Genomic DNA, 16224 nt, shown 5'->3' on the forward strand with positions numbered 1-16224 from the left:
TATTGTTAAGATGTAAAATCTCTCCAGATTGATTTATAAATTCAATCCCAAGCTCCTGGCACTTAATGCATATGTATGCGTAAATGGATAAGTTGATTCTAAAATCTATGCAGAAATGGATCTAGAATAGCCAAAATATTTGTGAGTGAGGGGGAGAAAAAACAGAGTTGGAAGACTTCTATGACTAGATTTCAAGACTTGCCGTAATTAAGTCAGTATGGTATTGGCCCAAGGATACTCAAATATGTCAATGGAACACATTAAAAAATTTGAAATAGGGGCGCCTGGGTGGCGCAGTCGGTTAAGCGTCCGACTTCAGCCAGGTCACGATCTCGCGGTCCGTGAGTTCGAGCCCCGCGTCGGGCTCTGGGTTGATGGCTCAGAGCCTGGAGCCTGTTTCCGATTCTGTGTCTCCCTCTCTCTCTGCCCCTCCCCCGTTCATGCTCTGTCTCTCTCTGTCCCAAAAATAAATAAATGTTGAAAAAAAAAAAAAAATTAAAAAAAAAAAATTTGAAATAGGCCCCTACATATATGGTCACCTGACATATGACAAAGGCACACTAGTAGTTTAGGGGGATGGGGGCACCTTTTGGTTTTCCAGTAAGTAGTGCTGGAATACTTACTTGGATATCCCTATGGAAAAAGGAATGAACCTTGACTCCTCTCTCACTTTGTACACAGAATTAAATTGAAGTGGATCATGCACCAAAATGTGAAAGATGAAACAATAAAGCTTCTTAATGAAAACATAAAAGAAGGTCTTCATGATGTTACAGTAGGCAAAGATTTTTAAAAGCACTAACTGAAAAAAGAAGCACAAACTGTAAAATACATATTTTTATAAATATGTAAATATTTTATATATATGCATATATGCGAAAATTGAACTTCATTAAAATTAAGAAGTCCTGTTTATCAGAGATACCAGTAAGAGAATAAAAAGGTAAACCCCAAATTGGGAGAAGATACTTGCAATAAATATTTCCAATGAAGGACTCATATCTAGTGCACATATAAAGAACTCTTTCAAATTACGAAGAAACCACAGCCTACTTTTTTTTAATAGGGAAAACAACAGGCACTTCAGAAATGAGGAAATTCAAATGACCAATAAGCACATGAAAAAATATTCAACATCATTACTGATACAAGTTAAAAACCACATTGAGAGGATACTTTATCATCTCACTAAACCAGCTAAATTTAAAAGACTGGGACAATACCAAGTCAGTAAATTCTCCTACTTGCCGGTAGGAATGTAAATTTGTACGTCTGCTTTAGAAAACTGTTTGTAGCCCATAAAACTAAATATATGCCTACCTTAAGACCCACTGCAAAGTATATAGCCAAGGAAAATTAGTACATACGTCTGTCAAAAGATAGTTGCAAGAATGTTCATAGTAGCTTTATTCATAATGGCCCCAAATTGGAAACAATCCAAATCTTATCAGAAGGAGAAGGGATAAGCAAACTATGTATATTCACATGGTAAATATTGCATATCAATTTTTTAAAAAAATAAACTGATAACCCAAAAAACACTCCGTTTCTTAAGCCTTAGATATTGTACTGACTGAAAGAATCTACAAAAGGGTACAAGATTATATACACATAAAAGGGGAATATGCTGTTTGATTCCATTTATATGAAGTTTAAGAACAGGCAGAGCTAATCTATGGTGATAGAACATCACCACAGTAGTTACCTCTAGGATTAGGGACAGTAGTTACCTCTAGGATTAGGGTTGGGTTGCCTAAGGGAATCTTTTTTATCTTAAGTTTATTTATTTATTTTGAGGGGGGGATGGGCAGAGAGAGAAGGAGGGAGAAAGAATCCCAAACAAGGCTCCACACTGTCAGCACTATCACACGGGGCTTGAACTCACAAACTGCGAGATCATGACCTGAGCTGAAATCGAGATGGATGCTTAACCGACTGAGCCACCCAGGTGCCCCTTCCCAAGGGAATCTTTTGAGGTATTAGAAACATTCTAAATGTTTTATATCTTGAGATGAATGCTGGTTACAGGGATATATATGCATATAAAAATTCATTGAACTGTACACTTAAGACTAGTATATATTACACTATGTATTTTTTATCGTAGTAAAAAGGTAAAAAAATAAATTTACATTTGTTACAGTGTAGATTTGACTGGTGTAATTAAAATAGGTAGTTAGCCATTAACTTTTATGGGATAACCTAAAAGAAGCTAAAAGACATATACTGTGAAAGTTTTATAACTCTCAGAAAATATTAATTCACTAACATTTAAAAAATTTTTTTTTTTTTGTCTTTTCAGCCCCTGACCTTTTTGAGCCTGGGAAATGCTTACCTTGCTCTGAAGAATATCAGTGGGGCACTTGAGGCCTTTAGACAGGCTTTGAAATTAACTACCAAATGCCCAGAATGTGAAAACAGCCTGAAGCTGATTCGCTGTATGCAGTTTTATCCTTTTCTGTACAACATCACCTCTTCTGTTTGCAGTGGTAAGCAGCTTATATTAAGGGCCGACAAAATGATGAACACAACCAGGGTTCCTATTCTGATCAGCAGAACACAAAATGATTTTCTCGGTTTTTCCCAAGGATTTTATGTAACTAGTATATTCTGTATACATAGGAAAGAAGTTAATTCATTCCTTACTATATAGAGCCTTGGGGTAATTCCCAGAACCCTAGATGAGAAAGGCCAGCTAAAGTATATTTGACTAAAATTGATAGACTTCTCTCCACAAAATCTATGATTTTTTTAATGATCGATATTAATGGTAAAGGGTACATTTTCTGTCCATAAAGACAATCTGCAATACAATTTAAGTGGTTTTTCTGTCTTCTTTCACTGAAATACACCCCCTTGCCTTCCAGGGAAAGTGATCCAGATCTTGACTGCACCTCTAAAGCAGTCACGTGACATTAATTGGTATCTTCTTGCATTCTTCCCCTTTCTCACACAGCCACCAAAATATATGCATGTGCATAAGTGTGTCCACCTGGGTAATGGTTTGAGTTAATATCTGAACTACTGTAAATTCATTAGTTAGAACTCCCTAGGAGTTCGATTATGTTTACTTATTTAACTTTGACTTCAAGAAAAAAGAGTTTGACTTGAATTATGAGGGGTGAGGTTTATATACATATGGATCCTCAGAACCTCACTGTTGTAGAACACACAGTAGGTGCTTTGTCAATGTGGAAATTAGATCATAATATTCAAGCAGAGGGCTATCAGTCCATCACCTTCACCTAAGGAAAAAAAAAAATCCCTAGTGCTCACTTGGTTAAGTGATTTATCTAAAAGACATCAACAATTTACCGGTAGATTTAGCACTTCAAACTGGTTTTCCAGATTCACCTGTACAAGACTGCCTTAGGATTTTAATGAAATGATAGGCAGTAAGTTGTATTTACATTTTTAAGTATCAGAAGCCAGTTTTTTATTTTTATGTATTTATTTTTAATCTGGTTGCTTTTTTATTTTATTTATTTATTTATTTTTTAAATATATGAAATTTATTGTCAGATTGGTTTCCATACAACACCCAGTGCTCATCCCAACAGGTGCCCTCCTCAATACCCATCACCCACCCTCCCCTCCCTCCCACCCCCCATCAGCCCTCAGCTTGTTCTCATTTTTTAAGAGTCTCTCATGCTTTGGCTCTCTCCTAGTCTAACCTCTCTTTTTAGAAGCCAGTTTTTTAGTGAAGAAACCAAAAATCCCGCAGCTCCGTAACTCCATAGCTCAGCTGTGGCTCAGTACTGAGCACGGTGTAAACTGGAGTTCTTGCACGAAGGCTGAAGGCCTAAGACAGTGTTGACGGTGCAGCAGCGGAGGGACCCGTGCCAGAGTCCTACAGATTCGTGTGTGAGCCCTAACTCTTCCATTACCATGTTTCTCATCCCAGCAAAGAAACTTGTGTCCTCATGTGTAAAATGAAAGGCAAGATCTGTCTCATAGACTTGTTGGTAGGAGTAAATAAGACCCTTATCACATAATAGGTGTTGGGTAAAAGTGAGCCATGAGAAATTCATAATAAATACAGAATATTCAGACCTTAATGGATCTTACGGGTCTTACTTAATCATAGAAAACATGTCGTGGACTTTTAAATTCCTTAGATTACTAACAACAGCCTTGAAAACAGAATTTCACTTTTTTCAGTGAGCTGCTTTTACTAATAGTCTCTCTCTCTCTCTTTTTTCCCCTGCTATCATCTCCCTTGCCTCTCTTGACTTCTTTGTTATCAGAAAGAAGAATTTTGTAGGTATATAGTGCCCCCTTTTCTAAAAAGCCTTTTCCTTAGTAGTAGTTTTACATGCTTTTGCTTAGGATTTTAGTTTGTTGAAATTTATTATTATTTTATGTCACTCATGTCAAGAAAGGAAATTCCATTGTCTGGAGGTTTTTTCCCAGAGTATAACTTCAACTAGCCCAGAAAACTAATAAACTGAAACAAATCTACAAAGTTGTAGTATCATAGTATTTAGTAGTCCAGATATCCCACAAATGTTACTAGATCCAATACAATAAAAGTTCTTTCAGAGAGAGCTCACTAATAAAAACAATTTTTTTTTTTAGTTTAGCCCCTGTTACATTGTGATTAGTTATCTTAGAAGAGAATCTGCCATCTAGTAACACCTCCGTAAATAGTGGTACCCCTGATTAAATGTATGCTATAGCATTTTCTAAGTTTAAAACCTCATGGATAATACTGACTTCATTCAGTATTGATTTTTTTTTTTGACAGTGTTTTTGCATTACTTGTTTCCACAGTAACAAGTAATGCTTTGCTGAGTTCCAGCTTTGAAAGGCTGAAACTTCATAGAAACAAATATCTCTTACAGATACCATGAATTTCTTATATTTGAAAACCCAAACAGTTTCTCCTCCTGTAACTATCTCTGAGCTTTACTAAATGGTTGATGAAAAATAGAGAAAAACCTCTGAATAACGATTAGCATTTCTGTACCTTCACATGATTGTCTACCTTTGGCTTTTTCTTTTTTGCAATATTGAAATAAGCTTCGTAAGTTCTCTTTACTTGTCTGCCATGTTATCTGTCTGAGATTTTTATTATGACGATATGAAGTTTTCAAGATACCAACAAAGCTTATGATTCTTTTTCCATATAATAATCAAGGAATTCATATTGGTTTTTATTAGAGAAGAACTTAAGCTGCCCTTCCCCACCCCTTCCCCAGCCTAAGTCATTCTCTTAGGAAGGTCTGTTTGAAAGCTACCATTTTTAAAAACTCTGAGATAAGCTTTTCAAGACCAAAAATTGTTAAACTCTTAGAAAACCTATCTTAAATACTGTTTCTGGCCACTGTTATTCTTTGACAAATTATTTTCTTTACAAATACATATTGGTAACTATTTTTATAGCAGCTATAATATAGTATAATCTCTTGGGTAGTATGAACTTAATGGTAAAATTGTAGGCAGTGTGTTAACGTGAGTAAGTATTTTATTGCTTTCAATATGTAATCATGGAATTTTTCACACAGATTTTCAGTTTATGTTTCTTGGTATGTCTGCACAGGTATTGTATTCTGGTACCTGTCAGTACCAATTAGTTCAGTTTAAAAAATACATAATCACTATGCTTACAAAAGTTTTCGACTTGTGAAGGATATATCAGTGCTTAATTACTTATCTGACATTTTTCCCAAACTTTTATTAATCTGGAAATCATTTTATTGACTGCCGTGTATTAGGTGTGTATGTTCTTATATAGAAAGTGCTTGACATCATCTCTCTCTCTCTCTCTCTCTCTCTCCCTCTCTCTCCCTCTCTCTCTTTCACTCCCTCCTTTGAATAGCATTTAATAAATTCTTGTCTTTTATAGGTAGTTTTATATTACCACCCCAATTTCAAGAATGCTGGGAAGGAAAACTTAATAGATTGCTTTATACATTGTCTGCACTCGAGTTGACTGTTACAAGAGAAGCTAGTGCTTTCAGTTTTGATTAAGCATTTATCTTGGCAGTTTTGAAATACATACTCTTTTACCATATTTTATTGGTTTGTTATTTTACAATCTGATTTAAACGTAGAACTGAGTAAGTAGAACTGAGTGTGCCTCTTCAGCAAGCCCATTCTTAAATAACAACATACTTGGCCCTTTTTAAAGTAAAATGGAATCTGTTAAATAAACTTCCAGTACTTTTGAGTATAAGTAAGTTCTTTTCAGTGCTCAACATTAAACAAAAGGACTTTTCTTTTTAATTGGAAAAAATAAAGGTCTCACAGAGAATGAAACCTCATGAAGTAATAATGATTATCTTCTGTAAGGACTAAAAATGGAAAATAAGTTTCAATAACCATCTAAACAGAATAATTAAATATTAAATCTGAAGAGAAGTCCAGAAATACATGTAGTGGATTTTCCAAGCATTCATTACTCCATAGTATTTTCTAAATGCTATTTCCTTCAACTTCACTAATTTGCAAATCAAAAAGCTACATGTAGTGAAGATATTTTCTACTTAAGCAGTCTAGATTGTTTTATTATTATGTCTCTGATATGCATGGTTTTATTTTATTTTTAGTATATTTCATCCAGTATTATTTTACTTTTATTAGAAAACGTAAGACCAATTGTAGATCATATTTATTAGACTTCATTTACATCAGATGCCTACAGGTATGCCACTGACACTGGCATTGATATTTGCTGAATAAAATTAAGCACCTAACCCAGGATTTCTCTGGTCTTGTCTTAATTCACTGAGACACATGTCCATTTAAAAATATTGACCCAGATCTTTAGAAATGATGGGTAAACGTTATACGTAGAACTCAGACTTAACGTCTAGGTATGCTTAGAATTTTATGCATGTCTTTCTTTAATATGTATTTGAAAGCCTTCACCTACAGACAAAAATAATAAAATAATTTCCAAATCATGTACATGAGCCTTAATATCTATTGCAGTGTGCAGAAGGATTATCCTGTGTCATCATCACAATGTTTCTGTATTTATAGTTATCTATTTACCTAAATCATAGCTCCTTTTATAATTAGTTTCATTACCTATGGTTTTAATCTGTGTTCTTCAACCTAAATTTCTGTAGATTTATAACTTGTAGCTTAAAGCAATCTTACCTGGAGTTCAGATTTTGAAGAAAAAGAAATCTTGGACTTTGCTGCCCTCCTGTGGACTATCCAGCATATGCTACCTGCAGTTAGGGACTTTTGTTTTATGACATTCTTCCTAAAAGTTAATGAAGATGTTGGCTTAAAAAAAAAAAAAAAAAAGATACATTCATAAAGATCCAGTTTTTTATACCTTTTTGAATATGCTACTAGTTAGCTTCCCTCCATTTATTCCTGTAAGAAGAATTAAAACTTTGGTTAATTTACTACAGGTCTCAAAATCCTAAAATTTCGAGCATATTGTGCCACAGAGCCAAATGTAACTCTTGATAATGTAATCTGTCTAGATTTTGTATTTCTTTATTAAAAAGGGCTTTAATTATGTGGTTAACAAATAATCCTTTGACAAATATCTATGTGGTAGAGGGGGAATAAGAAGAGTCCTCTTTTTATGAATCTAGAAGCAAAGATCATGGGTTACTCAGTTCAAGTGTCACTCAGTGGTAGAGCTAAGACTGAAATCTGAGTCCTCTGCCTTCCAAGGCCAGTGTAGTTCCTGTGCACAGTTCTCTTACTCCAACAAGTATAATTTATCCCACTGCTGTGATTGAAATAATTCATATTTATAAATTCCTGAGACATTTTTATGAAAATGGTATATTCACCATACTTTTTATGTCATCACTCAAAAGAGATACCTACATCCCTGTATAAAATCTGAATCTGAACTAGATTATGGGGCAGTCCTAACCCTAAAAGCACACCTGAAACGGTCCCTTTCAGCTTAGCACCTTTGTCTTTTCCGAATTTTGCATGATTAGATTGCCACGTGGCCTTGGGTTGCACACAGATATGGTGGCTGTACTTGCATTATTATCTCAGTAGGTAATATTTATCTTTTGGGATTCCCAGCATTTAGCTGTCATGAACAAAATGGTTACCTTGGGTTTTCATAAGAACTTAGGACAGTAGGTCAAATTCTGATAACCAGTGGTTTTACACTTCAGCCTCCAAAAGACATTGAATATGTGTATACATATTTTAATACTTTTTGGTTTTTTGATGTGAACTTTCTACATGCAAAAAAGCATTACTTTTCTTTTGAGGAATGAGCCTATTGGTCCCTGCTTACGATCTTCCACAACTATCCTCCAGTTATTACAGATTGTTAGTCTGGCCAAATAATATTTAAGGAAAAATGAAATTTAATGGTGGATATAGCCTTCTAAAGCATCAGAATGTTTTCTTTTAACAAAAGGAAACGGAGTGTGGCTTAGTTATTCATCCATTCAACTAATACCTCTCATGTGCCAGGCATTAGTCTAGGAACTGGAAGCCAAACAGAAGAAAAATTCTGTTTTATGGAGCTTCGTTTTAGTGAAGAGAAACAGAGAGCAGATGATAAATATAATAAAGTATTTAGTATGTGAGAAGATAGTGCTAAGGGGAAAATAGATTAAGAGGTTGGGTGAGATTCAAACTGTGTTTAAAGAGGCCCCACTGAGGAAGTGCCAGTTGAGCAAAGACTTGAAGGAGGTAAGGATTTAGGCCATGCAGGCATACGGCATAAGAGCATGTCAGGCAGAGAGAATAGTTGTTCTAACAGCTTTTGCAAGGAACAGCAAGAAGGCCTCTGTGGTTGCACTCGCTTGTAAGAGATGAAAGCTGAGATGAGTGGGAGGAGGAAAGAGCCATATCTTTACTGCCTTGCAGACCATTCTAATAATTTGGGCTCTTACTCTAAGAGAAAAGATGTATCATTTGGAAGATTTTGAGCAGAAAAGAAGAACGATCTGATTTACATATCAACAGTTTTCCTCTGGCTGCTCTATCGGAAATAGATTGTAGTAAGGTAAGGGCAGAAACCGGGAGACCCATTAGGATACTGTTGCAAAAATATAGGTGAAAGAGAATATTGGCTTGAACCAGCCAGGTGAGATGGGAGGAGAAGGTGAGAAGCCGTCATTGTATTGGGGATACATTTTTGAAGATAGAACTAATAAGACACCACCAGAGGCAGGGTAGGAAATGAAGGACAGAGAGGTCATGGATAACTCCTAAATTTGGGACCTAAGCAACTGGTGCTATTTTTAATAAGATTTGTAATCACCATTGGTGCTGTTTAATAAGATAGTAAAATCTGAGAAGGAGCAGGTTTAGGGAGAAAAATAAGTTTGGTTTTGTGAATGTTAAGTTTGCGTTGCTTATTAAATGTTTAAATGCAAGTATTAGGCAGGCAATTAGATATATGAGTGTCATGATGGTCAGGGAAGAGGCCCAGGCTAGAGATGCTAATCTGTGAGCCATGGGCTTATGAGTGGTTTTTTAAGTCTTGAGCATGGACGAAGTCACCTCAGTGTTTAGTACAAAAAGGAAAGTAGGTCAGCAATTAATTACTAGGGCATTCTAGTACACATTAAGAGGTTGAGAAGAGAAAGGACAATAAGGAAACAGCCAGCTAGACAGTAGGAATATCAGGCAAGTATTTTGTCCCAGAAACAAAGAAAGTGTTTTGAGAAGTGATAGATTGTATCATTATTGCTGCACCACACGGTTGCATCCTAAGAGGCTGAGTTGGATGAGGACAGCAAATAAGTCGTTGGATTTAGGAACCTGGAAGTCGCTGGCAGTTTCTAAAAGTTTGTATGAAATGGGTTGTGAAGGAGGTGAGGAAGTGGAGATGGCTAGCAACTCTTCCAAAGAGTTTCACTGTACTGAGGAGCAGAAAAATGGGGTGGTAGTTAGAGAGGGATGTGGGATTAAAGATAAATTTGGTTTGGATTTTGTTCTAAAAATAGAAAAATTTGCAGTATGTTTGCATAGGACTGATCTAGTAAAAAAGGAGAAATTAAAGATGCAAAAAAGAGAAACTAACTGTAGAAGCAAAGTTCTTGAATAGATGGCAGGGAGGGGGGTGGAATCCAAGGCACAAATGTAGGGTAGGAATGGTCTTTAGATAGGAACAGGGACAATATATAGGTATCGAAGTGGGACTTTTGATTACTTCTCAGTGAAACGAGAGGCTAGTTGTGAGATCAGAGTGAAGAGAGGCAGAGGGTGTTGGAGACAATGTTGAGACAGGAAAGGGTGAAAACAGCAGACTCAGGATGTGAGTTGACAGGGAGATTTCTAACTTTGGTAACTGCCTAAATGTCAGTATCATTAATTAAGAGAGAGAATATGGGAAAGACATAATTTATGCATTGATGTAAGGCTGGAAAATAAGTTGTGATAGACCTGTTCATTTGGAGATGCCTCTGGCTCCCTCAGAGAGAATATGCAAGGTGAGAAGAAAAGACCAGAATGGAATCTTAGAAAATACTAGTATTTAAGGAGCAGAGCCAGTGAAGGAATAGAATGGTATTGGGAAACCAAGGGGAAGCTAGGTCCTGAAGGTCAGAAGAACAGAGGGTTTGAGAAGAAGAAATCAATAGTACCCTGTTCCGTATTGGTTCCCAAAGTATGGTACAGATATCACGAGAGGTGCGTAAGCTTTCAAGTGGTACTTAGGTTAACATTTTTTAATAATTTTAATGTTTATGGTTAATTCTAATGGGCATTAATATATCACTAGCACATCAAACCTGTGATTTATGAAAAGTGGTACTAACTTACCCTTTTAACATAATGTAAGATTAACCAGCGAAGCCATTTAAAGGAGAACGTCACGTAAATAATCATAGTGGTACCTACAGGAAAATCATGACTGTAGTTGGCAAATGAACAATGTGGACGCTCTGGCTTTAACAGTGTAGAAAGTCATTGGTGACTTCATTTTATCAAAAGTATTTTCTGTAAAATGGGGAGATACCTACACTAAAACAACAAGAATAAATCTTAGGATAACAGAAGTGTTAAAATGAGCTCTGTATGTGTAGTTGAACTACTTTTGAAGCTATTGGCATAGTTTCTAAACTAAAGCTCATGTTTCAGCTGTCATTCAGTGACTAAAATATCTTTAAAGCAAATAGATAATGATACCAAGAAACATATTAATGATAGGATACAAATAAGGAAGATTTTTTTTTAACTCACCTTTTAGAAATATGAAAATGTCACTATGTTTGAAATAAAATAGAAAATTTGGTGAGTGAAGAAAGAGGATATTTATCAGGAGGATATTCTAAGCCTCAGGATCTAGTACACAAGAGCAAGTAGTTTTATTCTCTGTCAATGGACTGTTGCAACTGTATCACTATAGTCTTGGCTGTGATGCTCCAGATGGACTGAGACCAAGGGTAGCAAGTGACTGTCACTATAGACATTTCAGTAGCACTTCTTGAAGTCCTCTAGGATGCGATGGCACTGGATGTTGTTGTTACTCAGTTATGGAATACTTTTCTTCATTAATCTAAAAATAAATTTATAGTCTCTCGGAATTACAGAGCTTAACACTTAAGGTATGCAAATGGTCCTCACCAGTATTAGGGTTACTATCTTGAGTCTCCAAAAGGAAGTCAGTTATGTTTTTAGGCACTAAACTAAGTTTAAATCACAGTTCTGCTTCCTTTCTGCTCTGAAGGTAGTATGAGGATACCTACTGGATGGCATCATCAATCATATTTCGTGATCACTTATCTACAGATAGGGTTGGAAAGTTATGTTTAGACATCTTTCTTTGTATGTAGGCTCTATTCTGCATCAGGAGCCTACTGTGATTCCCTACACTCATAGCACTGTAGACAAAGTGATTGTACACCAACAAGAAACTGTGAAGGGTGAACAAGGTGGGGTCTGTTTATGGGGCACCTGGGTGGCTTGGTCAGTTAAACATCTGACTTTGGCTCAGGTCATGATCTCGCGGTTCACGGGGTCGAGCCCTGTGTCGGGCTCTGTGCTGGCAGCTCAGAGCCTGGAGCCTACTTTGAATTCTGTGTCTCCCTCTCTCTCTGTCTCTCCCCTGCTCATGCTCCATCTCTCTCTGTCTCCCCAAAACAAATAAACATTAAAAAAAATTTTTTTTAAAAGATGGGGTCTGTTTTATCTAGCTCTCATTAACTATTCAACAAGATACTTTTAATATGGTTTGTCACTGCAGTCGTACATCAGCCTCCTGAAAGGAACTGCAGGTGGCTAACTCTAGTTGTATGGACTTTGTGTGTAGTGAGTTAGGCAAGTTCATTGGCTGTTGCCCTTTTATTTATTTATTTATTTATTTATTTATTTATTTATTTTTATGTTTATTTATTTTGAGAGAGAGAGAGAGCATGAACGGGGGTGGAGCAGAGGGAGAGAGAGAATCCCAAGCAGGCCCTGTGCTGTCAGTGCAGAGCCCAATGTAGGGCTCAATCTCATGAACTGATGGGAGATCATGACCTGAGCCAAAATCAACAGTTTGATGCTTAACTGACTGAACCACCTATGTGCCCCTCTCCCTTTTTAAATCTTCAACTTCTATTCATTGTTGCCGATGCTTTCAGAGATATTTTGACTTATGTTAAGTTTTGCCATTTTTTTTAACAAGGCTTTGCATGACTCTTCCCCGTTCAAAAAGATTATTCTAATTGCAGAACTCATACACACGCATACACACATGCACACACACACGCATACACACACACACACACACACACACACACACACACGAAGCCCATTCTACATTGGTAGAACGAGCTCTTTTTTTTTTAAGTGATTTGTGCCTAGGTAAGTTCTTTAGTGCACTGTGAGCCAACTAGTTGAAATGAACTCCCAGTTTTGAAATTTTTGTTTAACACAGTGAGCACTGAGTCTTTAAACCCTTTTACAAATATGATCATTGAATGAGTTCTACTCAGTTTCATGGCCTGATTGAAATAAAGCAGTTGAGCCTGATAATCACTAGAACAGAACATTAGTTTTAACGTGCATAACTGAGAATACGTGGCATATATCTGTGAATGTGGAATGCTAGCTTGGGGCTTTTTCCCCCTTTTTTTATTTCAGTGTTGTTATTACTAGTAGTCAAATGTTCTTCCTACTAAATTACTGTGCTCTTTGACCAAGAACATTTCAGTAATCTGTTACTTTTTCTTAACCACCAAGGTTTATTTGGTGGTTTATCTTGAAAATGTAGGAGAAATTTAAATCAAATTTCATAGCTGCTGAAAAGAGCACAGCTTTGGATTTGTTTTTTCTCACTTAGTTGCTTTTTATAACAACTAAGCCTAAATTTGCTGACCTCAAAGCAATTTAAACCTCTTTGGCTACCAGGCATTGCTTAATAATCCAGTCAGATCACAGATATCCAAAGTGATTATTATAAAAAATAACAAGCATATCAAATTTCAGGAAAAAGGGCTGGAAGTCAGTAGCAATTGATAGAGTACCCACTGTTGATCAAATGTTCTGCTTCCTGCTGCACCTATAATAACATAGTCATGTTTCCCTTGACAGTGTGAAATATAGCTAGGGAAAAACCTAACATGAACAACAACAACAACAACAACAACAACAGCAACAAACAATTCACCACTTCTCTGACTGCCTAAAAAGCATAAATGCTAAAAGTTGGGAGACAGTAAGGTCTTAGAAGTGATGTTTTCAGGAGCAAAGTGGCCACCGAAGTGCATGCCTCCAGGTAACTGACTTGCATTTGGTGACATAAAACAAAAGGAAACAGTATAATGCCACCATTTATTTCTCTTAGCTTTTTTACTTGATTTAGTGCACTGGCTATATGTACTTACATAGATGCTCAAATCAGACTGCTTGTTTTAATTCCATACATATGAAGTGAGGTTTGCATCTAGGGAAGTGAACCTTGAAGTGAAGTCAGTCATCACATCACTTGAAGTGAAGTCAGTCATCTAGGGAACTTTGTTTCTGAAATCCATAAGGCCTTACTCAAAATGTTGTGTGGTAGAGGGACTTAAGTATCCTTTAAAAATAAAACAAAACCTTGGTTTAAATATCATACTCAGTACCCATGCCAATGAAAAGGACAATTGTTAACACTCTTTTCATATCTGAGCCATATGAGCTATTACTAGGTTCCAACCCTTATCGATTCTGGAAATACTAGGGTCTTGGGTTCTCATTTAAATACATCTGGATAATTCACTTAATCTGAGAAATAAAAAAGACCAGGTAGCCTTTGAGATCTTATTAGCTTTGACCTAGCATAATACACTTGCAGTAGGAAAAAGGCAAGCTTGATAATGCCCAACAAGTGCTTCTGATGGTAGGTCCCTTCCCCACCAAGCATATGTCTGTGGCTCCATTAATAGCTCGAGGAAGAGGACTAGAGTTAAGGTCTATTGATTTTCCCCACTAGATTCCTTTCCTCGACATCACCAGGTGACCATTCACTTGCAGCAGGAGAAAAGAGAGGCAAATGATAAACCCCCAAGTTGTGGGTAGCTAGGAAATCTAAGTCCTTCCCCCTGTCTCCTGTTTGTAGGCTTATTCTAAGCATTAAGACTTGGGTAAGACCAACTCAACTGTATGGTTAACTCAAATAGATGTGCTGAATTTAAACTCTCTGACCACATAAAAACTAATATCATTCTTCCTTTGGCAAAGGCAGTGAAAATTGTAACAAACTGTAATATATGGTGATGATACTGTGGATAGCCTGTTTTCTTTACTACCCACATCCTGCTTTCCTGGATCCATGTGTTTGCTCATGTTTTTTGCAGCTTTCCCTCCACAAAAATCCTAATCCTACCCTCCCTTCAGAGCCCAATCCTACCATATGCTTTACCTGATTCCTTAATTATAAGTAATCTGTAACCGATCATTCTCCCTGTTCCTCTCCTTCAGCTCCTGTGTCTTGCCATCACAGTTGTGTACAAGACAGTGCTCACCTACAAGACTTCTTCAGCTCATTGGGAGCAGGGACCAATCCTTTTTTCATTTTCATACTCTGGCCCACCATGCATTCTACACCCTCCTTCCACTGTTTAGCTCATAGAATGTACTTGACAAATTAGCTAGTGATATTTCAAGTTTGAACTACTGAGAATACCTAGTAATAAAGAGTAATTTAACTTGTGTCCACCCACTGTTTACCCAGAATGCTTTACACCAAACCTTCACTCAATACACACATATAAATATAGATCTGCTTTTCAGGTCTGCAGCCCCCACACCAGAGGAGGGAGAAGATGGAAGGAATTATATTGTCTGTCTTGTCCAGGAGAAGCTGATACATCTTACAGCCTGCATTCTCTCAGCCCCTGCATGCACTGTTTTTAATGAAAGTTGCAAACAGGTGTCCTTGTTGACCCTCATTGGAAAACTATCATTTATGGGTAAATCACTACGTCTGAGAAAATCTGTTGGGCTTATTTCCCCAGCATACTTGCTTGAAACAAATTTTGCTCTCCTGAGGTAAACCAGAGAGGAGTGCTGCTGCTGCTACTCCTACTACTATTACTACTGCTAGAGCTTTGGCAGTTAATTTTCTTTCTTCTTCAGTATACTTTCTGCATGGGAAAATATTTTGTAGTAAACTTCTGGTGAATGTTTAAAGTCCCTTGTCTGGAGGTCAAATGTGATCTTTCACATTTCTAGAGGAAACAGTAGCTGCTGAGAGTTTGGATTCCATCACTGGTGTCATTTCTTCCACAGACTGCAGGTCATGGTGTCTGTGTGTCAACTGGCCCTGACTTTGCCCTCCATGCCACAGTCACTTAAGGCCACATGGGAAGACAGGCCAGATTTACACCCAGCTCTCCCTTTTTCTCCTGTAAATGGAGGCAGGGAGCATAAGTCTACAGAAACCAGTGCATTTCAATCCCTAGACAAAGCAGATTGCCCTGCCATATGTAGACCAAGTGGTCCCCAGGTGAGAGTTCAACTCTGTAATATATAGTAAAAGGAAAACACACACACACGCACACACGCACACACACCTGTATTTGAGGTCACAGAGGTTTCTTTCTTAGTCTTTTTTTCTTTTATGTTTTATTTTTGAGAGAGAGAGAGAGAAGGCAAGGGCGGGGGAGGTGCAGAATGAGAGAAGGAGACATAGAATCTGAGGCAGGCTCCAGGCTCCCGAGCTGTCAACCCAGAGCCAAAAGCAGGGCTCAGACTCGCGAATCATGAGATCACGACCTGAGCCAAAGTCAGACACTTAACCCACTGAGCCACCCAGGCGCCCCCTCTTAGTTTTTCTTTTTTAAACTTCCTTCTGACTCATTCACC

General features: G+C 37.2%; 1 protein-coding gene across 2 annotated transcripts in view; it reads left to right on the forward strand.

Moving 5' to 3' along the window:
- Window positions 1-16224, forward strand: part of TTC17 (tetratricopeptide repeat domain 17) — a 128997-nt gene that overhangs the window by 54299 nt on the left and 58474 nt on the right. For both annotated transcript variants that reach the window (XM_043580995.1, XM_043580996.1), the window contains exon 16: window positions 2303-2489. In XM_043580995.1, coding sequence (XP_043436930.1) covers window positions 2303-2489 — 187 coding nt within the window. The remainder of the gene's footprint in view (window positions 1-2302; window positions 2490-16224) is intronic.

The sequence above is a fragment of the Prionailurus bengalensis genome, chromosome D1 (assembly GCF_016509475.1).
Source record: "Prionailurus bengalensis isolate Pbe53 chromosome D1, Fcat_Pben_1.1_paternal_pri, whole genome shotgun sequence".
NCBI lineage: Eukaryota > Metazoa > Chordata > Mammalia > Carnivora > Felidae > Prionailurus > Prionailurus bengalensis.